We start from the raw sequence: 26,335 nt of genomic DNA, 5'->3' as shown, positions 1-26,335 counted from the left end.
TTAAAAGCCAGCAAAGAATAACTTAAAAAATGATTAAGAACGGGGGGGATAGACTATGAAAGTAAACTAGCATGATATATAAAAACAGGTAGCAAGAGTTTGTATAGGTATATAAAAAGGAAAAGAGTGACTAAAGTAAATGTTGGTCCCTTAGAGGACGAGACCGGGGAATTAGTAATGGGGTACATGGAGATGGCAGAACTCTGAACAAATATTTTATATCTGTCCTTACGGTAGAGGACACTAAAAATATCCCAACAGTGGATAGTCAAGTGGCTATAGGGGAGGAGGAACTTAACACAGTCTCAATCACTAAGGAGCTGGTATTCAGTAAGATAATGGGACTAAAGGTAGATAAATCCCCAGGACCTGATGGCTTGCATCCTTGGGTATTAAGAGAAGTAGCGGCAGGGATAGTGGATGCATTGGTTGTAATTTACCAAAATTCCCTGGATTCTGGGTACATCCCAGCAGATTGGAAAACTGCAAATGTAATGCTCCTCTTTAAAAAAGGAGGCAGACTAAAAGCAGGAAACTACAGACCAGTTAGCCTGACATCTGTGGTTGGGAAGATGTTGGAGTCCATTATTAATAGAATAGTAGCAGGACATTTGGAAAAGCAAAATTCGGTCTGGCAGAGTCAGCATGGATTTATGAAGGGGAAGTCATGTTTGACAAATTTGCTGGAATTCTTTGAGGATATAACGAACAGGGTGGACAAAGCGAAACCAGTGGATATGGTGTGTTTGGAGTTCCAGAAGGCATTTGACAAGGTGCCACATAAAAGGTTACTGCACAAGATAAAAGTTCATGGAGTTGGGGATAATATATTAGCATAGATAGAGAATTGGCTCACAAACAGAAAACAGAGAGCCGAAATAAATGGTTCATTCTTGGGTTGGCAATCATAGAAACATAGAAACATAGGAGTAGGCCATTCGGCCCTTCTAGCCTGCACCGCCATTCAATGAGTTCATGGCTGAACATGCAACTTCAGTACCCCATTCCTGCTTTCTCGCCATACCCCTTGATCCTCCAAGTAGTAAGGACTTCATCTAACTCCCTTTTCAATATATTTAGTGAATTGGCCTCAACTACTTTCTGTGGTAGACAATTCCACAGGTTTACTATCTCTGAGTGAAGAAGTTTCTCCTCATCTTGGTCCTAAATGGCTTACCTCTTATCCTAAGACTGTGACCCCTGGTTCTGGACTTCCCCAACATTGGGAACATTTTTCCTGCATCCAACCTGTCTGAACCCATCAGAATTTTAAACGTTTCTATGGGGTCCCCTCTCATTCTTCTGAACTCCAGTGAATACAAGCCCAGTTGATCCAGTCTTTCTTCATAGGTCAGTCCCACCATCCTGGGAATCAGTCTGGTGAACCTTCGCTGCACTCACTCAATAGCAAGAATGTCCTTCCTCAAGTTAGGAGACCAAAACTGTACACAATACTCCAGGTGTGGCCTCACCAAGGCCCTGTACAACTGTAGCAACATCTCCCTGCCCCTGTACTCAAATCCCCTCGCTATGAAGGCCAACATGCCATTTGCTTTCTTAACCGCCTGCTGTACCTGCATGCCAACCTTCAATGACTGATGTATCATGACACCCAGGTCTCGTTGCACTTCTTCTTTTCCTAATCTGTCACCATTCAGATAATAGTCTGTCTCTCTGTTTTTACCACCAAAGTGGATAACCTCACATTTATCCACATTATACTTCATCTGCCATGCATTTGCCCACTCACCTAACCTATCAAAGCCACTATGCAGCCTCATAGCATCCTCCTCGCAGCTCACACTGCCACCCAACTTAGTGTCATCCGCAAATTTGGAGATACTACATTTAATCCCCTTGTCTAAATCATTAATGTACAGTGTAAACAGCTGAGGCCCCAGCACAGAACCCTGCGGTACCCCACTAGTCACTGCCTGCCATTCTGAAAATACCCATTTACTCCTACTCTTTGCTTCTTGTCTGACAACCAGTTCTCAATCCATGTCAGCACACTACCCCCAATCCCATGTGCTTTAAATTTGCACATTAATCTCTTGTGTGGGACCTTGTCGAAAGCCTTCTGAAAGTCCAAATATACCACATTAGCTGGTTCTCCCTTGTCCACTCTACTGGAAACATCCTCAAAAAATTCCAGAAGATTTGTCAAGCATGATTTCCCTTTCACAAATCCATGCTGACTTGGACCTATCATGTCACCTCTTTCCAAATGCGCTGCTATGACATCCTTAATAATTGATTCCATCATCTTACCCACTACCGATGTCAGGCTGACCGGTCTATAATTCCCTGTTTTCTCTCTCCCTCCTTTTTTACAAAGTGGGGTTACATTGGCTACCCTCCACTCAATAGGAACTGATCCAGAGTCAATGGAATGTTTGAAAATGACTGTTCATGCATCCACTATTTCCAAGGCCACCTCCTTAAGTACTCTGGGATGCAGTCCATCAGGCCCTGGGGATTTATCGGCCTTCAATCCCATCAATTTCCCGACTAATAAAGATTTCCCTCAGTTCCTCCTCCTTACTAGACCCTCTGACCCCTTTTATATCCGGAAGGTTGTTTGTGTCCTCCTTAGTGAATACCGAACCAAAGTACTTTTTCAATTGGTCTGCCATTTCTTTGTTCCCCGTTATGACTTCCCCTGATGCTGACTGCAGGGAACCTACTTTTGTCTTTACTAACCTTTTTCTCTTTACATATCTCTGGAAACTTTTGCTATCCGTCTTAATGTTCCCTGCAAGCTTCTTCTCGTACTCCATTTTCCCTGCCCTAATCAAACCCTTTGTCCTCCTCTGCTGAGTTCTAACTTTTTCCCAGTCCCCGGGTTCGCTGCTATTTCTGGCCAATTTGTATGCCACTTCCTTGGCTTTAATACTATCCCTGATTCCCCTTGATAGCCACGGTTGAGCCACCTTCCCTTTTTTATTTTTACGCCAGACAGGGATGTACAATTGTTGTAGTTCATCCATGCGGTCTCTAAATGTCTGCCATTGCCCATCCACAGTCAACCCCTTAAGTATCATTCGCCAATCTATCCTAGCCAATTCACGCCTCATACCTTCAAAGTTACCCTTCTTTAAGTTCTGGACCAAGGTCTCTGAATTAACTGTTTCATTCTCCATCCTAATGCAGAATTCCACCATATTATGGTCACTCTTCTCCAAGGGGCCTCGCACCACGAGATTGCTAATTAATCCTCTCTCATTACACAACACCCAGTCTAAGATGGCCTCCCCCCTAGTTGGTTCCTCGACATATTGGTCTAGAAAACCATCCCTTATGCACTCCAGGAAATCCTCCTCTACCGCATTGCTTCCAGTTTGGCTAGCCCAATCTATGTGCATATTAAAGTCACCCATTATAACTGCTGCACCTTTATTGCATGCACGCCTAATTTCCTGTTTGATGTCCTCCACAACATCACTACTACTGTTTGGAGGTCTGTACACAACTCCCACTAATGTTTTTTGCCCTTTGGTGTTCTGTCGCTCCACCCATATAGATTCCACATCAGTAACTAGTGGGATGCCACAGGGGTCAGTGCTGAGACCCCAACTATTTACAATCTATATTAATGACTTTGAAGAAGGGACCGAGTGTAACGTCGCCAAGTTTGCTGATGATACAAAGATGGGAAGAAAAGCAATGTGTGAGGAGGACACAAACCTTCTGCAAAAGGATATAGACAGGCTAAGTGAGTGGGCAAAAGTTTGGCAGATGGAGTGTAGTGTTGGAAAGTGTGAGGTTGTGCACTTTGGTCGAAAAAAAATCAAAGAGCAAGTTATTATTTAAATGGAGAAAAATTGCAAAGTGCTGCAGTATAGCGGGACCTGGGGGTACTTGTGTGTGAAACACAAACGATAAGTATGTAGGTACAGCAAGTGATCAGGAAGGCCAATGGAATCTTGGCCTTTATTGCAAAGAGGATGGAATATAAAAGCAACGTAGTCTTGCTACAGTTATACAGGGTATTGGTGAGGCCACACCTGGAATCCTGCGTACACTTTTGGTTTTCATATTTAAGAAAGGATATACTTGCTTTGGAGTCAGTTCAGAGAAGGTTCACTAAGTTAATCCCGGAGATGAGGGGGTTGACTTATGAGGAAAGGTTCAGTAGGTTGGGTCTCTATTCATTGGAATTCAGAAGACTGAGAGGTGATCTTATATAAACGTGTAAGGTTCTGAGGGGGCTTGACAAGGTGGATGCAGAGAGGATGTTTCCAATGATAGGGGAGACTAGAACTAGGGGCATAATCTTAGAATAAGGGGCCGCCCTTTTAAAACTGAGATGAGGATGAATTTCTTCTCTGAGGGTTGTAAATCTGTGGAATTAGCTGCCTCAGAGAGCTGTGGAAGCTGGGACATTGAATCGATTTAAGACAGAGATAGACAGTTTCTTAACCGATACGGGAATAAGGGGTTATGGGGAGCAGGCAGGGAAGTGGACCTGAGTCCATGATCAGATCAGCCATGATCGTATTAAATGGCGGAGCAGGCTCGAGGGGCCGTATGGCCTACTTCTGCTCCTATTTCTTATGTTCTTATGTTCTTATATGTTTTTACATCCGCAGCGTAACTAAAACCGCCTATTTCCACTCCGTAATATCGTCCGCCTCCGCCCCTGCCTCAGCTGATCTGCTGCTGAAAGTCTCCTCCACGCCTTTGTTACCTGTAGACTTGACTACTCCAAATCACTCCTGGCTGTCCTCCCACATTCTAATCCAAAACTCAGGCATCCAACTCGCACCAGATCCCACTCACTCACCAACCTGTGCTCGCTCACCGACATTGGCTCCCAGTTAAACAATGGATTGATTTTAAAATTCTCATCCTCGTTTACAAATCCCTCCATGGCCTCGACCCTCCCTATCTCTTTAACCTCCTTCAGACTCACAACCCCCAAAATATCTGCACTCCTCACATTCTGCCCTCTTGACCATCTCTGAATTTAACTGCTCCAGCATCGGTGGCCGTGCCTTCAGCTGCCTGGGCCCCAAGCTCTGGAACTCCCTCCCTAAACCTCTCCACCTCTCCACCTCACTTTCCTCCTTCAACCCGCTCCTTAAAACCTACCTCTTTGACCGAGCTTTTGGTCACCTGCCGTAATTTCTTCTTTTCTGGCTCGGTGTCAAACAAACTGTTTTTCTTGCAATACTCATGTGAAGCACCCTGGGACATTTTTGCTCCATTAAAGGTGATATATAAATACAAGTTGTTGTTGCAGTGGGAATCTGTAATGGGAATTTCTCTGGATCCTTACACTGGTACAGACAGATACTAATGGGAGGACTTATCAGGAAAAGTTGTAAGCATGTCGTTCTCATCTCCTTATGCTGGTTGAAGCGAGAAGTCCAAGTCCCTCTGAGCTTTTGTGTATTGTACCATTTATCGACCCGCCTATAAACCTGGCCACGCCCCCAGATCGGGATAATGAGCATGGCGGGTTTCTGCCCATTGTGCCTGTTTGAGGAGACTCTTCAAATTGAACTGTTTTTAGGGGTACAGGCACTAGTAGGCACGTTTCAAAAGTTTTTAAATATTAAAAAAATATGTAATTTACTAAAACTGACTTCTGTACACTAATGAAACCAATAAATGGTTCAGAACAATTTTTAAAGTCATTTTCAGTGAATTGAAATCAGATTACTTACAGGTGAAGGGCTAGACACTTAATAAAATGCTTATTTTTGTGATCATAGAATGATACAGCACAGAAGGAGGGTATTCGGCCCATCGTGCCTGAGCCAGCTCTTTGGTCGAGCTATCAAATTAATCCCAGTCCCTGCTCCTTCCCCGTAGCCTTGTAATTATTTCCCTTCAATTCTTTCTCCATTTCTCTCTGGAATGTTACCACTGAATCTGCTTCCACCGCCCTTTCAGGCAGCGCATTCCCGATCACAACAACTCGCTGTTAAAAAGTGTTTCCTCATGTCACCTCTGTTTCTTTTGCCAATCACCTTAAATCTGTGTCCTCTGGTTACCAACCCTTCTGCCATTGGAGACAGTATCTCCTTATTTACTCTATCAAAGCATTAATGATTTTAACACTTCTATCAAATCTCCTCTTAACATTCTCTGCTGTAAGGATAATGTAGTGTCTCTGCACTGTATTATAAAGTCACACGAGGCTGATACTGCAGACAAGGTCACTCATGACCTGCACCTTTATTCCCAGGACCAAGGAGTGCTGAGCCTGCGTGGAACCTCCCTTTAAGTACCTGGCTGACCAGGTGAGGAGTGTCTCCCACAAATTCACCCCCTGTGGTCAAGGTGTGTATTTCACAGTTGTACACAGTGCACAGTGTTGTTCCATATTGGTTACAGTTATGTGAAGGTTACAAACATGACATCACCTCCCCCCTAATGTCTTTGGGTCAAAGATTGAGTCTTTCAGGCGGTCGACGCTCTCTCGTGGAGCGCCGCAGTTGTGGCTCTGGTGGTTGGGCCGTGGCACGCGTCCCTGTCGCCTAGTTGGTTCCGGCCTGTCCGGGCTGGCCACAGGGACTGTGCATGCTGTTGAATGTCCTTGTTACTCGTTCTCTGGCAGTAGTGTGGTTGCTATCCCATAGTCTATTTCAGGTTCCTCAGTGTCCATGCTGAACCTTTTCTTTACCTGGTCCAGATGTTTGCGGCATATCTGCCCATTGTTTAGTCTGACCACTTTGACCCTATTCCCCTCTTTGCCTATTACAGTGCCCTCAAGCCACATGGGTCCAAATGCGTGATTGAAAACAAATACAGGGTCATTAATTTCTATGCATCTCCCCACTGAGTTGCGATCATGGCACTCGATTTGGGACTGGTGCTTGCCCTCAACAATGTCCGACGGAGCAGGATAAATGAGGGACAGCCGCACTTTAAGTGTGTGTTTCATGAGTAGTTCCGCAGGCGGGACTCCTGTGAGCGAATGCAGGCGGGACCTATAGGCCAGCAGGAGGCGCAAAAGGCGGTACTAAAGAGAGGGTCCTTGAATCCGGAGCATGCTCTGTTTTATGATTTGGACCGCACGTTCCACCTGGCCATTGGAAGCCGGCTTGAACGGCGCTGTCCTGACCTGTTTGATACCATTACCCGACATAAACTCCTGGAATTCATAGCTAGTAAAGCACGGGCCATTGTCGCTAACCAGGATGTCTAGCAAGCCGTGGGTCACAAATACTGTGCACAGACTCTCCACAGTGGTGGATGTCGTGCACCAATTCAACATGATGCACTCGATCCATTTCGAGTATGCATCGACAACAATCAGGAATATTTTTCCCATAAACGGGCCTGCGTAGTCTACATGAATGCGTGACCATGGCTTGGTGAGCCAGGGCCACGGGCTGAGGGGGGCCACACGAGAGGCATTTCCCAGCTGGGCACACGTCGTGCACCTGCGAACCCTGTGTTCAGGCCTGAGTCAATTCCCGGCCACCATACATGTGACCGGGCAATGGCCTTCATTAGCACGATGCCTGGGTGCTCGCTGTGGAGTTCCCTGATGAAAGCTTCCCTTCCTTTCTGGGGCGTGACTACCCAACTGCCCCATAGTAGGCAGTCGGCTTGGGCGGAGAGCTCGTCCATCCGTCTGTGAAACGGTCTGACCTCCTCGGGGCATGCTCCGTGTGCGGGTGCCCAATCCCCAGTCAGGACACATTTCTTTATCAGTGACAGGAGGGGATCTCTATTGGTCCATATTTTGATCTGGCGGGTTGTGATGGGGGAGCCTGCAGTGTCGAAAGCCTCAATGGCCATGACCATCTCCACGCTTTGCTCCGCTGCCCCCTCAGTGGTCGCCAGTGGGAGCCTGATGAGCACATCAGCGCAATTTCCGGTGCCTGGCCGGTGCCGTATGGTGTAATCATACGCAGCCAGCGTGAGAGCCCATCGCTGTATGCGAGCTGACGCATTGGCATTGACAGCCTTGGCTGTCGGACAACAGGGACATTCACAGCTTGTGGTCCGTTTCTAACTTGAACCTTCTGCCAAAAAGGTACTGGTGCATCTTTTTTACCTCATAGACACATGCGAGTGCTTCCTTTTCAACCATCCCATATCCCCGTTCTGCCTGGGAGAGCGACCTGGAGGCATAGGCCACAGGTTGTAGTTGCAACACATATCCAACCCCATAGGATGATGCATCACACGTTAACTCCAGTTTCTTACAGGGGTTGTACAGAGTCAACAGCTTATTAGAACAAAGCAGGTTCCGTGCCAGATTGAAAGCCCGTTCTTGACAGTCCCCCCAAAACCATTCGCAACCCATACGCAAGAACACGTGTAGTGGCTCCAACAATGTACTTTAGTTCGGCAGAAAGTTCCCGAAGTAGTTCAAGAGTCCCAGGAATGATCGCAACTCCAATGTGTTGCCGGGCCGGGGCACATGACGGATCGCCCCCGTTTTGGATTCGGTAGGCCGGATCCCGTCTGCGGCAACCCTCCTGCCCAAAAACTCGACCTCTGGGGCCAAAAACACACACTTGGGCTTCTTTAGTCGCAAGCCTACTCGGTCCAGTCGGCGTAGCAACTCCTCCAGGTTGTGGAGGTGTTCCTCGGTGTCTCGACCCGTGATTAGGATGTCATCTTGGAATACGATTGTGCCAGGAATAGATTTAAGCAAGCTTTCCATGTTCCTCTGGAAGATAGCAGCCACTGAACGAATGCCAAACGGACACCTGTTGTAAACAAATAGCCCTTTGTGTGTAGTGATGGTGGTTAGTAGCTTGGATTCTTCAGCCTGTTCCTGGATCATGTAGGCTGAAGTGAGATCCAACTTGCTGAACAGCTTGCCACCTGCCAGCGTGGCAAAAAGGCCCTCCGCTCTCGGAAGCGGGTATTGGTCCTGTCGTGAAACTCGGTTGATGGTGGCCTTGTAGTCGCCACAAATCCTGACCGAGCCATCCGCTTTAAGGACAGGAACGATGAGGCTTGCCCAGTAACTGAATTCAACAGGCGATATTATTCCCTCTGTTAGCAGCCTGTCCAACTCACTCTCAATTGTGTACTCTCTTGCTCCATTAATAAAGCCAAGTATACCATATGCTTTCTTTAACAGCCTTCTCAATTTGTTGTGCCACCTGCAAAGATTTGTGTACATACCCTCAGGTCCCTTCATTTCTGCACCCCCTTTAAAATTTTACCATTTAGTTCATATTGCCTTTCCTCATTCCTCCTACCAAAATGTATCATTTCACACGTCTCTGCGTTAAATTACGTCTATCATTTGTTTCACCATTTCACCAGGCTGTCTATGTCTTCCTGAGGTCTGTTACTATCCTCCTCATTGTTTACGACATTTACAGAGTTTGTATCATCTGAAAACTGTGAAATTATGCCCTGTATACCCAAGTCCAGGTCATTAATATATATCAAACAGAGCAGTGTTCATAAGGACCCCTGGGGACCACCACTGTCTAATTCCCTCCAGTCTGAAAAACAACCGTTCACCACTACTCTCTCCTTCCTGTCCCTTCGCCAATTTTATATCCACGCTGCCACTGTCCCTTTAAACACATGGCGTTTAATTTTGCTAAGAAGTGTCTTGTGTGTTTTGAAAGTCTATATATACATCAATCACACTACCTTCATCAACTCTCTCTGTTACTTCATCAAAAAACTCGATCAAGTTAGTCAAACATGATTTGCCTTTAACAAATCCGTGCTGACTTTCATTTATTAACCCATTTTATCCAAAGGCCAATTCATTTTGTCTGAGATTATTGTCTCTATAAGTTTCTCCACCACCGTTAGGTTGACTGGCCTGTAGTTGTGAGGTTTATCCACCCTCCCCTATTTAAAACAGCAGTGTAACATTTGCAATCTGCCAGTCCTCTGGCACTAACCCCAGATCCAAGGAGAATTGGAAGATTGTAGCCAGAGCCTCAGCAATTTCCACCCTTACTTCCCGCAGTAACCTAGGATGTATCCCATCCGGACCAGGTGACTTGTCTACCTTTAGGAACCCTTACACACAAACACACTCACACACAAACAACAACTTGTATTTATATAGCGCCTTTAACTTAGTGAAACGTCCCAACACGCTTCACAGAAGTATTGTGAGATAAACAAATTGACACCGAGAATCACACTTCGAAATTATGCAGGTGAAAGAGGTAGGTTTTAAAGAGCGTCTTAGAGAAAGAAAGAGAGGGAGAGAGGCAGAGAGGTTTAGGAGTTTCAGAGCTTGGGGCCCAAAAACAGAAGGCACGGCCACCAATGATTGAGCAATTCTAATCAGGAATGCTCAAGAGGGCTGAATTTGAGGAGCGCAGACATCTCAGGAGAGCATGAGAGGGGAGGGGAGGAGTTGCGGGCTGGAAAAGATTACAGAGATAGGGAGGAGTGACACCTTGGAGGGATTTGAAAATAAGGATGAGAATTCTCAAATCGAAGCATTGCTTAACCGGGAGCCAATGTAGGTCAGCAAGCAAAGGCGTGATGGGTGAACGGAACTTAGTACGAGTGAAAATAGGCGGTCTTGGTTATGCTGCGGACATCTGGTTGAAAGATCATTTCAGGGTCAAATATGACACCAACATTGTGAACAGTCTGGTTCAGCCTCTCCACCTCTCTACTGCTCTATCCTCCTTTAAGATGCTCCTTAAATCCTACCTATTGGTCATCTGCTGTAATTTCTTCTTATGTGGCTCAGTGTCAAATGTTTGTATTATAACATTCCTGTGAAGTGCCTTTGGATGTGTTACTACATTAAAGGTGCTATATAAATACAAGTTATTCTTGTTGCTGAGAATGGAAGGTGTATAACCCCACTTTGTGGTGTATTAAACTGTGAATAGTGTTTCGTGGTACAGTGAGGCTCCAGTTCCAGCTTGTATTCATTTTTTTATAGCCTCACGAAATACCACAGTGCTGAGGCGGGTGGGTGTAATGTTTGATATTTTCAGAAGCTGTGACCTCCCTCACTGGAAGTCCCGGTGTTTTCTGCTGTTCTCAGATCCTCGTTTTCTCCCCTCGGGGCGGCTCTCTTCTCCTGTTGAGAAGTAGGAAATCAGTCAGAAAGGGGGATCTCGGGGAGAGAATCTCTCCCCCCGATCCCCGGCGAGTCTCTCCCCCCGATCCCCGGCGAATCTCTCTAACTCTCTGCTTTTTCTCCCAGTCTCTGTGACCCTGGATGTGGAAACAGCGCATCGATGGCTCGAGGTGTCTGAGGATCTGAAGAGTGTGAGACGGACCTGGACCTGGAGGAATCTCCCTGACACCGAGAAGAGGTTTACAGCCCGGCCCTGTGTGCTGGGATCGGAGGGATTCACATCGGGGAGACATTACTGGGAGGTGGAGGTGGAGGGGAATCGGTACTGGAGTCTGGGAGTAGCCGCAGAGTCTGTGGGGAGGAAGCGATGGGTCAGACTGAGCCCGGAGAATGGATTGTGGACCATCGGGCGGTACAATGATCAGTTTAATGTAAACTCCTCCCCTCCATCCCCTCTCCCTGCCGGTCAGATCCCCGGGAAGGTGGGAGTTTATCTCAGTTACGAGTCCGGGACAGTTACATTTTACAGCGCGGACACCAAGTCCCATCTCCACACCTTCACTGGGAATAAATTCCCGGAGAAACTTTATCCTTTCTTCTGTACTGGGGATGTGAACAAGTGGCTGAGAATCTGCTCCGGTTCCAATCCGGGTCTGTAAAAGGGGCGGGGCCTCGGGCCGGCCGCGACATCCATGACCTCACAATGACTTGACCCCGCGCGGATAGGGTCAGGAGCAGAGGTCAGGGGTCGGGAGTTAGAAAATGTCATTTCCAAATGATGCATTGTAAGATCCCAATGAGACTGTAAATACAACCCATACAAATATAAAATGTGAGGAGACTTAAATAAAAAGTAAAATCCGACAGCAAGTCCATCCCAGCCCTTTCTCATCACTGCCCCGCTCCTTTGTATTAAAAAGCAGGTCTAAGTTGTGCTCTGACAATGAGCACATTCCTCAGGTATTCAGCACCGCGCACCATTGGTGATGGGAAATACACAAACTGTCTCTCCTCAAAAACACCGGGAGTTTGGTCATCTTCGGTTTAAAGGACTAAATGTTCACTTTTCCTTCCGTGTGGTCTGTAAAACTGGCGGCCGATCCGCTAACACCCGAGTTGTTCCCATGGTAGAAGTAAAAATTCACCCCAGAGTGTTTAACGTCCCTTTCAGGCCATTGTAGTGCCGCTTTCAGCCAGGAGATGGTGATGGCGAGCTGTACAAAGCTCTGTAAAGTTTTACAGTGCAATATCACCACCTGCTGGTGTAAATCAGTACTGCGGAAATACCAGAAAATGCAGAAACACTCGGCTGATTTGACAATTCAGGCAAGACCTTTCTTCAGAACTGAAAGATAATTGGATTAGAAAGAAGGACGTAAAATTAACAGGGGCCTGGAAAGCTGTGATTAAAGTCCCTCACCTTTCTGAGTACATTGTACATTAATGATTTAGACGAGGGGATTAAATGCAGTATCTCCAAATTTGTGCATGACACTAAGTTGGGTGGCAGTGTGAGCTGCGAGGAGGATGCTATTAGGCTGCAGAGTGACTTGGATAGGTTAGGTGAGTGGGCAAATGCATGGCAGATGAAGTATAATGTGGATAAATGTGAGGTTATCCACTTTGGTGGTAAAAACAGAGAGACAGACTATTATCTGAATGGTGACAGATTAGGAAAAGGGAAGGTGCAACGAGACCTGGGTGTCATGGTACATCAGTCATTGAAGGTTAGCATGCAGGTACAGCAGGCGGTTAAGAAAGCAAATGGCATGTTGGCCTTCATAGCGAGGGGATTTGAATACAGGGGCAGGGAGGTGTTGCTACAGTTGTACAGGGCCTTGGTGAGGCCACACCTGGAGTATTGTGTACAGTTTTGGTCTCCTAACTTGAGGAAGGACATTCTTGCTATTGAGGGAGTGCAGCGAAGATTCACCAGACTGATTCCCGGGATGGCGGGACTGACCTATGAAGAAAGATTGGATCAACTGGGCTTGTATTCACTGGAGTTCAGAAGAATGAGAGGGGACCTCATAGAAACGTTTAAAATTCTGACGGGTTTAGACAGGTTAGATGCAGGAAGAATGTTCCCAATGTTGGGGAAGTCCAGAACCAGGGGACACAGTCTTAGGATAAGGGGTAAGCCATTTAGGACCGAGATGAGGAGAAACTTCTTCACCCAGAGAGTGGTGAACCTGTGGAATTCTCTACCACAGAAAGTAATTGAGGCCAATTCACTAAATATATTCAAAAGGGAGTTAGATGAAGTCCTTACTACTCGGGGGATCAAGGGTTATGGCGAGAAAGCAGGAAGGGGGTACTGAAGTTTCATGTTCAGCCATGAACTCATTGAATGGCGGTGCAGGCTAGAAGGGCTGAATGGCCTGCTCCTGCACCTATTTTCTATGTTTCTATGTTTCTATGCCCTGAGCTGACACTCATGTGCAATACTGAAACAATCAGAAGGAAGGAACTTGCATTCATATCGGTCCTTCAGGATCTCAAGACATCCCAAAACACGTCACAGTGCAGTGAAGTGCAGTCACTGTTATTTAGAAGCACCATCTTTCGGTTGAGTTGTTGGAGACCATGTCTGCCTGTTCAACTGGATGTTAAAGATCAGGAGACACTATTCAAATAAGGACAGGCAGTTTACCCATGTCCCGGCCAACATTCCTTCTGCAATCAGTTGATGGATCTGGAGGAGTTGGGCAATGGAACATGCCCTTATTTACAAAGCTGACATGGTACGTTGGTGGGTATTTTGGTGAATGATCTAAAAATTTACATCGGGATCTCGGTAATCTACAAGAAAGCTAGTGGGAGTCAGGCTGGGTTTGAATAAAACGAATAAATAGGATCAGTAGTTGTTATGTGGATGGCCAGTACCGGATGGAATTTACTGTTCCTGTATTGAGGCCAATTCAGGACACCAGGGGAATGAGTTTCATGTCTGAGACCAGCAGTGTCAGGTTGCCAACACTCTATTTGAAGGTAATACATTTTACATTTAAAATGGAAACATCTTGTGTGCAGACACTGGGACTTGATTATGGAATCAAAATAAACCAAAGGTTAAAAAACTCAGTGTCAGTGTAAGTATGGGGTCCTGGATTATCCACCCATTTCCACTCTCTATTGGGGGTCCGCTCCATCATAAGCATACGGTCGAGGTTCCATTATAGTTTATTTCGAGAGAGAGAGAGATGATTGTGACGTCTCTCTGTGCTGATTGGATCAGTTGCTACTATTTGATTACAGTTTAGAGTTTAGAATTCCCCGTGTGTGGCCCTGATGGCTCAGTGGGTAAATGCTCAGCCTGGTGTGTGTGGTACTGAGCTGTGCAGAGCTGGGAGGGCCCCAGCCTGTACTGAGTTAACTGGTCTCACACAGAACAGTGGTGGCTGGGGATACTACAGCTGTCAGAGGGGAGCGAGTTCCACATTCTCAGCACTCACTGGGTAAATAAGTTTCTCCTGAATTCCCTGTTGGATTTATTGGTGACTATCTTATATTTATGGCCCCTAATCCTGGTCTCCCCCGCAAGTGGAAATATCTCCTATACGTCCACCTTAACCTTTCATCATTTTAAAGACCTCTATCAGGTCACCCCTCCCTCAGCCTTCTCCTTTCTAGAGAAAAGAGCCCCAGCCCGGTGACTATCCAGTGACTCCTCCTGCAGGACGTGACCATCAGGTGAGGACACAACTGAGCCCAGCCCTGCTGTTCCCGAGCCTCCAGTTAGCGCCTTCAGGAGGAGAGGCGAGGAAAGTGAGGTTGAGGGACTTCTACAAAGAAAGCCACATTATAAACTGGCTTTGTACTGGCTGTGCTGGTGCTCTGCTTACTGTGCCACGGTGCACGCTGCACTCCACACATGGGGATCTCCCAGTCTGCGCTGTGCTGCCCTCTAAGCTGGACTGAAATCTCCCTTACAGTCTCCAATGCATTTACAAAGTGTTGTTCTCTGGTAGTTTTAGAAACTACATTTCCTGATTCACCTCGGAGTCAGTACTGAAAATAGTATCAGGAAACTGTATGATTATACAGGCCAGCTCTCTGGTATTTTTTATTTGCTTTGCTCTCTTTAAACAGGTAAATGGTAAGGATTTCAAACCCTGCTCCCACTATTGGATCACACTTTGTTTTCACCCATTTACTGAATGTCGCGGTTCGTTGTGTCTCCTTTTTGTATGTCAAGTACTTTCATCATAATTGATGTAAATATTGTAAAACTATTTTCTCAACTAAAGTAAACTCGAAATCTATTAAGACTTCGATAAGTGTAATCACCCTGTATATCAATAAAGAGCCTGTTGTAATCTCCCTCTGGCGTTGTCTGAAGGTTGCTTGAGGTAGCACGAATTTTAAAAGGAAACCATTAGATCAGAGTTGTATCTTACACACATTTTAAAAGACAATTGAATTCATGTTAACTTCACAGCAAGGTAAAAACTAGTTAGTCACCCTGTTTTATGAGGTTACTGGCTTTCCCAGGTACACAGATGGTGCCCACATTGCTGGGTAAACCCGTACAAAAGGGTTTACATTCGCTGAATGATCAGATTGTGTATGACAACATGCAAAGGCTCTATCCAAGACGCCATCGAATATCAAGACCCAAATGTTTCCCAGATTTATCTCAACATTTGCCAAAATTATATACAACATTGTAATGATTGTCGTCTTTACCATCCGATATTCCGGGTCACCTGAGCGGGGAGCAGGAAAATCTGCTCAGCGGATCACACCCTGGTAACTGAACACAAATTAATTTCAACTGGAATGAATGGGATGTAATCAGTATGTTCCAGCTTACAATGAAGTAGATTTTAGTCTTTCTCGCCGGGGTGTTGTGTATTGCTTGTCAACGCGCACAATGAAAAATGTGACACAGAGGATCGTACGCTGATAACAGAAACCGCCTGATAGCGGAAGGTGGCGCTACACCGCCGTGTCTCAGGTGGATTGCCGCTGTCCGGGTCACTCCAGCTGCTTTACCACCATGGCCATTGGCCACACTTCCCCAGGGGCCGCCAGCTTCACTCACTCTCGGAGGGAGACAGATGGAGCTTCCTTGAATGAACAATTGCTGAGTCTGTTCAGCGAGCTGGCTGTGTGAGATTCAGAGTCTGAAATAGAAAAGCCCGCGTCCAGTGACAATGATCTTGTCAATGGTGAGTTCTGAGCCCAACCTTATCAGATCTGTCCCATTTTAATCGGTGTTTAACTGCAGAGCAGAGAAGCGCTGCAGGGTGAGTGAAGGTGGTTGGAGCGGGGAGGGGGGAGCTCGGGGAACGCCTCAGAGCCCCGGGAAAGACCGGCTTTAGAAAGGTCCAGAGTCCAAAACCATCGGTGCGGGTTCCGGGGGCACTCGGGGACATAGAAACATAGACATAGAAACACAGAAAATAGGTGCAGGAGCAGGCCATTCAGCCCTTCTAGCCTGCACCGCCATTCAATGAGTTCATGGCTGAACATGAAACTTCAGTACCCCATTCCTGCTTTCTCGCCATACCCCTTGATCCCCCGAGTAGTAAGGACTTCATCTAACTCCCTTTTGAATATATTTAGTGAATTGGCCTCAACTACTTTCTGTGGTAGAGAATTCCACAGGTTCACCACTCTCTGGGTGAAGAAGTTTCTCCTCATCTCGGTCCTAAATGGCTTACCCCTTATCCTTAGACTGTGACCCCTGGTTCTGGACTTCCCAAACATTGGGAACATTCTTCCTGCATCTAACCTGTCTAAACCCGTCAGAATTTTAAACGTTTCTATGAGGTCCCCTCTCATTCTTCTGAACTCCAGTGAATACAAGCCCAGTTGATCCAGTCTTTCTTCATAGGTCAGTCCCACCATCCCGGGAATCAGTCTGGTGAATCTTCGCTGCACTCCCTCAATAGCAAGAATGTCCTTCCTCAAGTTAGGAGACCAAAACTGTACACAATACTCCAGGTGTGGCCTCACCAAGGCCCTGTACAACTGTAGCAACACCTCCCTGCCCCTGTACTCAAATCCCCTCGCTATGAAGGCCAACATGCCATTTGCTTTCTTAACTGCCTGCTGTACCTGCATGCCAACCTTCAATGACTGATGTACCATGACACCCAGGTCTCGTTGCACCTCCCCTTTTCCTAATCTGTCACCATTCAGATAATAGTCTGTCTCTCTGTTTTTACCACCAAAGTGGATAACCTCACATTTATCCACATTATACTTCATCTGCCATGCATTTGCCCACTCACCTGACCTATCCAAGTCACTCTGCAGCCTCATAGCATCCTCCTCGCAGCTCACACTGCCACCCAACTTAGTGTCATCCGCAAATTTGGAGATACTACATTTAATCCCCTCGTCTAAATCATTAATGTACAATGTAAACAGCTGGGGACTCAACACAGAACCTTGCGGTACCCCACTAGTCACTGCCTGCCATTCTGAAAAGTACCCATTTACTCCTACTCTTTGCTTCCTGTCTGACAACCAGTTCTCAATCCACGTCAGCACACTACCCCCAATCCCATGTGCTTTAACTTTGCACATTAATCTCTTGTGTGGGACCTTGTCGAAAGCCTTCTGAAAGTCCAAATATACCACATCAACAGGTTCTCCCTTGTCCACTTTACTGGAAACATCCTCAAAAAATTCCAGAAGGTTTGTCAAGCATGATTTCCCTTTCACAAATCCATGCTGACTTGGACCTATCATGTCACCATTTCCCAAATGCACTGCTATGACATCCATAATAATTGATTCCATCATTTTACCCACTACTGAGGTCAGGCTGACCGGTCTATAATTCCCTGTTTTCTCTCTCCCTCCTTTTTTAAAAAGTGGGGTTACATTGGCTACCCTCCACTCGATAGGAACTGATCCAGAGTCAATGGAATGTTGGAAAATGACTGTCAATGCATCCACTATTTCCAAGGCCACCTCCTTAAGTACTCTGGGATACAGTCCATCAGGCCCTGGGGATTTATCGGCCTTCAATCCCATCAATTTCCCCAACACAATTTCCCGACTAATAAAGATTTCCCTCAGTTCCTCCTCCTTACTAGACCCTCTGACCCCTTTTATATCCGGAAGGTTGTTGGTGTCCTCCTTAGTGAATACCGAACCAAAGTACTTGTTCAATTGGTCTGCCATTTCTTTGTTCCCCGTTATGACTTCCCCTGATTCTGACTGCAGGGGACCTACGTTTGTCTTTACAAACCTTTTTCTCTTTACATACCGATAGAAACTTTTGCAATCCGCCTTAATGTTCCCTGCAAGCTTCTTCTCGTACTCCATTTTCCCTGCCCTAATCAAACCCTTTGTCCTCCTCTGCTGAGTTCTAAATTTCTCCCAGTCCCCGGGTTCGCTGCTATTTCTGGCCAATTTGTATGCCACTTCCTTGGCTTTAATACTATCCCTGATTTCCCTAGATAGCCACGGTTGAGCCACCTTCCCTTTTTTATTTTTACGCCAGACAGGAATGTACAATTGTGGTAGTTCATCCATGCGGTCTCTAAATGTCTGCCATTGCCCATCCACAGTCAACCCCTTAAGTATCATTCGCCAATCTATCCTAGCCAATTCACGCCTCATACCTTCAAAGTTACCCTTCTTTAAGTTCTGGACCATGGTCTCTGAATTAACTGTTTCATTCTCCATCCTAATGCAGAATTCCACCATATTATGGTCACTCTTCCCCAAGGGGCCTCGCACAATGAGATTGCTAATTAATCCTCTCTCATTACACAACACCCAGTCTAAGATGGCCTCCCCGCTAGTTGGTTCCTCGACATATTGGTCGAGAAAACCATCCCTTATGCACTCCAGGAAATCCTCCTCCACCGTATTGCTTCCAGTTTGGCTCGCCCAATCTATGTGCATAATATAGTCACCCATTATAACTGCTGCACCTTTATTGCATGCACCCCTAATTTCCTGTTTGATACCCTCCCCAACATCACTACTACTGTTTGGAGGTCTGTACACAACTCCCACTAATGTTTTTTGCCCTTTGGTGTTCTGCAGCTCTACCCATATATATTCCACATCATCCAAGCTAATGTCCTTCCTAACTATATTGCATTAATCTCCTCTTTAACCAGCAATGCTACCCCAGCTCCTTTTCCTTTTATTCTATCCTTCCTGAATTTTGACTATCCCTGGATTTTGAGTTCCCAGCCCTGATCATCCTGGAGCCACGTCTCCAAAATCACAATCACATCATATTTGTTAACAACTATTTGCACAGTTAATTCATCCACCTTATTGTGGATACTCCTTGCATTAAGACACAAAGCCTTCAGGCTTGTTTTTTTAACACCCTTTGTCCTTTTAGAATTTTGCTGTACAGTGGCCCTTTTTGTTCTTTGCCTTGGGTTTCTCTGCCCTCCACTTTTCCTCATCTTTCTGTCTTTTGCTTTTGCCTCCTTTTTGTCTCCCTCTGTCTTCCTGCATTGGTTCCCATCCCCCTGCCATATTAGTTTAACTCCTCCCCAACAGCATTAGCAAACACTCCCCCTAGGACATTGGTTCCGGTCCTGCCCAGGTGCAGACCGTCCGGTTTGTACTGGTCCCACCTCCCCCAGAACCGGTTCCAATGCCCCAGGAATTTGAATCCCTCCCTGCTGCACCACTGCTCAAGCCACGTATTCATCTGCGCTATTCCTCGTGCCAATAGTGATTCTCTGCCTTGCTTTAGTGCTTCGGCGGGGATTCCATCTGCTCTGAAGCCTTGTTGTTCTTTAGTTGTCGGATGGTCTTTTCAGCCTGGGCTTGTGCTGAGGTGAAGTTGGGACACATGCTGTGCAATGGAGTCGAGAACACTCACGTCAAAGACAGTCTTGGTTAAGGGGATCTTCGAAGTGCTCCTTCCAATGGGAACTGACTGCCTCTCTGTCCTTGATGAGTACCTCTCCGTTCTTAGCCCTCAGCGGGGTAGGACCTTGGGTGCTTGGGTCCTTCACTGCGCTAAAGAATCCTCATACATCGTGGTTGTCAGCTAGTTGCTGGATCTCCTGCACTTTTTCCACCCACCACCTGTACTTTATGTCACAAGATTTAAGTTGGACCTCGGCCTTCAGACATCTATCGAGCTGCTTTCATGCTCTTGAGTTGTATTGCTGTTTCCAGTTTTAGAATGCCTTGCGCTTCTGGCTTATTAGTGTTTGGATCGCCTGGTCGTTCTTGTCAAACCAATCTTGATGTTTCCTGGTCGAGTGACCAAGCGTCTCTTCACAGGGGATAATTATGGAGGCTTTGAGTTAAGACCAGGCGCTGTGGACACTCTGCATCTCCTGAAGGGCAATTATGGAGGGTGTTGATGAGACCACACATGGAGTGCTGTGTACAATTTTCGTCCACTTACCTAAGGAAGGATATACTTGCCTTAGCGCAGGTGCATCAAAGGTTCACTAGATTGATTCCTGTGAAGAGAGAGCTGTCCTAAGAGAAGAGATTGAGTAGAATAGGCTAGTCTTCTTTGGTATTTAGAAAAATGAGAGATGATCTCATTGAAATGTATAAAATTACTAGACGGCTTGACAGGGTAGGTGCTGAGAGGGTGTTTCTCCTGGCTGGAGAGTCTAGAAATAGCGGTCATAGGCTCAAGATAAGGGATTGGTCATTTCAGACTGAGATGAGGAGAAATTTCTTCACTCAGAGGATTCTCTACTCCAGAGGACTGTGGATGCTGAGTCGATGATTATATTCAAGACTAAGAGCGATAGATTTTTTGACTCGAAGGGAATCAGGGTTTATCAGGATAGAGCAAGAAATTGGAATTGACATAGGACATCAGCCATATTTTATTGAATGACGGAGAAGGCTCGAGCGGCCGTATGGCTCCTATTTCTTGTATTCTTATGATTTCTCCTCCCACCTCCTCCTTTTTCCCTCTTCGTTTTCCCAGCCTCAGTAAAATACCATTTGACTCTCAGACTGGTGATGGGTGCACCCTGAAAAGTCATGGACTGCTTTTTCTCTTCGTAAATTCAACACTATTTCATCCAGATGTGGACAGCAGTGCAGGGATACAAGAGTGATGTCAGAGGGAGAACGGCCCCTGGAACCGCCCACAGGAACACGACACCAGCAGTTTGAATCAGGAAGTGCTGAAACTGAACGATGGCTTCCAGAGAGCAACACCAGAGTTTTACAGAGGAATTAATTTGTCCCATTTGTCTGGATTTCTTCACCGATCCGGTTTTACTGGAGTGTGGGCACAACTTCTGCCGCTCCTGTATCACACAGTGTTGGGACAAGAAGGAGACAAACTCCTGCCCGGAATGTAGAGAGGAGTTTCCAGAAATAAACCTCAGAGCCAGTCGGGCCTTAGCGAATCTGGCCGAGAAAGCTCGAGAAGTTAAGCTGAATCCGAAACAGAAGGAAAGTAAACTTCACTGTGAGGAACATCAGGAAGAACTGAAGCTGTTTTGTGAAACTGACAAGAAACTGATCTGTTTGGTCTGTAGAGATGCACAGGAACACAGAGAGCACCGCTTCAGGCCCATTAAAGAAGCGGTTGGCATCTACAAGGTAAAGGGGAACAGATTGGATCAGCTGATTGAAAATGTGATAAAATATAGTCGAACACTTTTATTCTGTGATTTTCTCTCCCAATCCCAGGATCAGCTGAAATCTTCCTTAGATTCTCTCACAGAGAAGAAATTGGCGGCTCTAGAAATGGAATTAAAACAGAAACAGCAGATTTCCGGAGTTAGGGTAAGGTCTCTGTTGTGTATGCAATAACTGTTAGACTGAGTATTGTTTAACTCCAAGAGGTATAACCTTGGTTGTGCTTTATTAAGGCCCAAAGTGACTAATATACAAAATGGCACACACTCGTGCGTGCAGCCCAATGGCCTCCAACAGTGACGCCATCTAGTGGCTAGTGATGCCAAAAGTACATACATGACCGTCTCCCTGTGTTGATTTTCTGGGATCTCGGTTAGTTTTGTTCCCTCTATCGTGGTACATTAATTATGTTTCACATTTCATTTGGTAGGAACAGTCGAGCAGTCTGCAAACCCACATCACATCCGAGTTCACTAAAATGCACCAGATTGTCACTGAGAAAGAGCAGTGTTTAATCCGAGATCTCAGGGAACAAGAGGGGAAGATTGTAGAAACAATGGAGAAAAACCTTCGGGAAATTCAAGAGCATTTAAATTCTATTCAGGAGGAGCTCTCAAAGTTGCAGAAACAGATGGAGCAAAAAGACGGAGTGATATTTCTGAAGGTGAGGATTATATTGCGGGTCAGTTCAGTGAAACTTCACACAGTCACAAAATAACCGATGAGAACTGAAATAAATACAGCATTTGCTGAACATTTGGAAGCTGATTTAAACCGATTGTTTTGTCTATTCTGGGGCGGTTCTGTTGTTGTCACTGAACTAACCGGCTCCCACACTGTTTGCAGAATCCCGGGAATGCCCGAGACATCCCAGGAATGAGTTTCCATGATCTAGATACTAAGTTTGTCATTATTCCAGTGTTGCTCAAGTTATATTCCTCCATCATAAGTTCAGAAGTGGGGATGTCCATGATGATTGCCTACGGTTGAATTCCATTCACAACTGCTTAAAAAAGCAGTCCGTGTCCGCATGTAGCAAGACCTGGACAACATTCAGGTTTGGGCTGATAAGTGGCAAGTCATATTCACGCCAAACAAGTGCCAGACAATGCATGTCTCCAGCAAAAGAGATTCTAACCACGTCCCCTTTAAATTCAATGGGATTATCATTGCCAAATCCCCCATCAATATCCTGAGGGGTCACCATTGACTAGAAACTTAACTGAATAGCAACATAAATACCGTGGCTATAATAACAGGTCAAAGGCTGGATATTCTGGGGCAAGTGTCTCACCTCTTGACTCCCCAAAGCCTTCCCACCATCTACAAGGCACAAGTCAGTCTCAGAAGTGTGATGGAAAACTCTCCACCACTTGCCTGGAGGATTGCAGCTACAAAACCACTCAAGAAGCTGAACACCATCCAAGAAAAAGAAGCCGCTTGATTGCCACCCATTCACCACCTTAAACATTCACTCCCTCCACCACCGTCGCACCGTGGCTGCGGTGTGTACCATCTACAAGGTGCACTGCAGCAAGTCTCCGAGGCTATTTTTGACAGCACCTCCCAAACTCGCGACCTGAACTATCTAGAAGCACAAGGGCAGCAGACACATGGGAAAATCACCACCTCCAAGTTACACACCATCCTGACTTAGAAATATATTCCTTCATCATCGCTGGGTCAAAATCCTGGAACTTCCTCTCCAACGGCATTGTGGGATTACCTTCACCACACGGACTGTAGCGTTTCAAGAAGGTGGCTCATGACCACCTTCTGATGGGCAATAAATGTGATACCCACATCCCGGGAATGAATTTAAAAACCTCGGAACTCACATTACAATCCAGTTACAGTTCCATGGGTGTGTCTGGTATGGTGGGTGTAATAGTCACTGTGTCTGTGAGTGGCACTGATGTTGTGTTCCAGTATCTGACGCACCACTCAGATTTTTCAACTGCTTATAATCATAGAATCCTACAGCACAAAAGGCCCATTGTGCCTTTGCTGGCTCTTTGAAAGAGTGATCCCATTAGTCCCACTCCCCCTGCTCTTTCCCCAATGTTTTCTTTTTCCAGTGTATACCGTATTCCTTTTTGAAAATTACTGTTAAATCTACTTCCTCCACCCTGTCATTCAATGTATTCCAGATCAAGTCATTGTTTAAATAATCAACCACTCTTTTTTGCCAATTATCTTACAGATTTATGTATGTGATCCCCAGGTTTTTCTAATACAAAAGCACAATACAGCGGATGCTGGAAATCTGAAGCAGAAACAGAAAATTCTGGAAGTATCTCTAACTTTTTCCAGTTCTGATAAAAGGTCATCGACCTGAAACGTTAATCTGTTTCTCGCTCCACAGACTGCCAGACTGGCTCAGTAGTTCCAGCATTTTCTGTTCGACTGCAGGTCTCTCTGTTCCTGCACCCCATTTAAAATTGTACCATTGAGATACAATGCCTCTCCTCATTCTTCCTTCCAAAATGCTTCACTTCACACTTCTCTGTGTTAAATTGTATCCGCCCTGTGTCTGCTCATTTCACCAGCCTGTCTGTGTCCTCCTGAAGTCTTTTACTGTCCTCACTGTTTGTGTTTTATTTATTTCAGGAGGAAGCTTGTCGGAAGAGGAGGTAGGACATGCTCTTTACAGAATCTCTGCACAGTTTGGTAAAATAACTCAGAAAAGTGTTTATGGTCAATTTATAACATTAACTGTGTAATATTTACAGGATCAGTGAGGCCTATCCCGTGCTGTCAGTAGCAGATGGCGCCCTGTCTATCGGAAAATTCAACGGCCCTTTACAGTACACAGCGTGGAGAGAAATGATGGATGCCATTAACCCCGGTAAATCTCCTATATTCCTTTTCATGATTTATAACTCCAGATGAGAAGGGACTAAACCGGCTCCCAGACCCCGGATTAAATGATCACTGATGTCCGTGTCTAGTCTGGAAGTCAGGAGTCTTTGCACTGGATAAGGGAGGGCTTGGGGTGATCTTACTGAAGTATTCAAGGTCCTAAACCGCAGAGAGAAGATAAACATCCAGAGTTTAACACAGTCACAGAGTCTACAACAAAGTAGCGATAGTCTCAAACTCAGAGAATGGCAGGAAAATATATCCGGGGGGAGGAGGTAGGATGGTGGGGGTTGTGGGGTGGAGGGTCAAAGCCGAGGAGCAGCCAGCAGCGGGCAGGACAATTTATGCACCTCCCGGCCACAGAGAAACTGTTACACAGAGAATAAATAGAAAGAAGTGTTTTTATATCCGACCTTTCACGACCTCAGGACGTCCCAAAGCTCTTTACAGACAATGAAGAGTTTTTAAAGTGTAGTCACTGTTGTAATCGCCACAACCAGTTTATGCACAGCAAGCTCCCACAAGCAGCAACGTGATAATGAGCAGATAACCTGTTTTCATGATGTTGGTTGATGGATAAATATTGACCAGGGCACCGGGGGGAGCTAACTCCTTGTATCCTATAAGAACATAAGAAATAGGAGCAGGAGTAGGTCATTTGGCCCCTCAAGCCTGCTCTGCCATTTAATAAGATCATGAGTGGGGTTTCCAGCGGTCCCTTTAAGGACCACAGGTTGGGCCATTCTACAGACTGTTCCACTGGGTGGGACTTGCACAGCTCACGCACCGTCCAATGGAAGACCAAGATTGCATTGGGGTCACATGTACATTCTGGGATCCGGTTTGTATAAACTAATGAGGCTTCCCCCATGTTTAGTGCGGGAGTGCTGGATTCCTATTTCACGGCTGCGGCATAATTTCCCGGCGGGCCTTGGTGGGAACCAGGTGGGAAGCACTGCGGGTGGTTTTTGTCTCATTCTTGCTCCGTTTACGGTGTAAATCCGAGCAATTGTGAGACGTAAATCACTCCCAACTGCTTTATGCGGAGCGTATGGGAAGTAAGGAAGGCAGAGTTGGCTGAGGTTATCAGCAGTTTGAAGAGAGAGTTTGATAAGAAGTTGGAAAAAATGATAAATCCAAATAGGACTGAGCTGCCTGGGCTTGGAGAGTGGAATTGTGAGGGCTGGGGAGAGGGGAGATCTAATTTGAACACCCTGCCCTATATCGCAGCAGAAAACACACTTCAAAAGTAATACATTGTGGGAAGTGCTTTGAGACATTTGTCAGGAACATTAGAAATGTAAGTTTCTCCTTCAGATGTAATTGCAGTGTGTTTATTTCCATCGCATTCCTTATACTGGACTCTGTCCTACCTGTGAAATATTTTATTCACAACACTACTTTCCTTGTGGCCTTTGGAAACAGCTGCTTAAACCCCAGTTTAGAACCAGGCTCGAAAGTCATCGCATCACCTTTGAAAGCAGCTTCACACAGTAACACTGATCCCAGCATCACTCACTTCGACCTGGACTCTCACCCACTTTCTCTGATCTGCTTTGAGTTATTCACACCAGTTTTAAATTCACATCAATGTCTGTCCTGATATTTTATACCAATATTCCTACTGCATAAAACATCAATATTCGGCTCAACATTTCGTATTTTAATTTTTATTCTCTTGCTGAATTATTGCCTTTACTTGCAAAATATGTAAAATAAACAATCAGAAGCCAGCCTGCCTGCCTGAGAGTGTGTTCTCTGCTGGATCCACCTCCTGATCCATTGACCCCATTCCCACAAAACTGCTGCCCACCCAACTCACTGATTTAAGTGTTGCCACTTGGTAACCTCATTCACAGAAACAGTGTCAGTTTCCAGATGTAAACCGATGGCACACAACTCGACCTCTCCACC

General features: G+C 45.8%; 2 protein-coding genes across 3 annotated transcripts in view; both read left to right on the top strand.

Annotated features, from left to right (window-relative positions):
• Positions 1-11,664, top strand: part of LOC139229633 (nuclear factor 7, ovary-like) — a 36,604-nt gene extending 24,940 nt beyond the window's left edge. Inside the window, exon 6 of the mRNA XM_070861147.1 lies at positions 11,123-11,664. Coding sequence (XP_070717248.1) covers positions 11,123-11,655 — 533 coding nt within the window. The 3' untranslated portion in view covers positions 11,656-11,664. The remainder of the gene's footprint in view (positions 1-11,122) is intronic.
• Positions 11,665-21,062: 9,398 nt separating this feature from the next.
• Positions 21,063-26,335, top strand: part of LOC139229629 (zinc-binding protein A33-like) — a 38,794-nt gene continuing 33,521 nt past the window's right edge. For both annotated transcript variants that reach the window (XM_070861144.1, XM_070861143.1), the window contains exons 1-5: positions 21,063-21,520; positions 21,611-21,706; positions 21,990-22,223; positions 24,170-24,192; positions 24,292-24,407. In XM_070861144.1, coding sequence (XP_070717245.1) covers positions 21,110-21,520; positions 21,611-21,706; positions 21,990-22,223; positions 24,170-24,192; positions 24,292-24,407 — 880 coding nt within the window. In that variant the 5' untranslated portion in view covers positions 21,063-21,109. The remainder of the gene's footprint in view (positions 21,521-21,610; positions 21,707-21,989; positions 22,224-24,169; positions 24,193-24,291; positions 24,408-26,335) is intronic.

This window comes from Pristiophorus japonicus, chromosome 19, assembly GCF_044704955.1.
Source record: "Pristiophorus japonicus isolate sPriJap1 chromosome 19, sPriJap1.hap1, whole genome shotgun sequence".
NCBI lineage: Eukaryota > Metazoa > Chordata > Chondrichthyes > Pristiophoridae > Pristiophorus > Pristiophorus japonicus.
The sequence above is the reverse complement of the archived record's forward strand: the minus strand, read 5'-3'. Positions and strand labels throughout refer to the sequence as shown.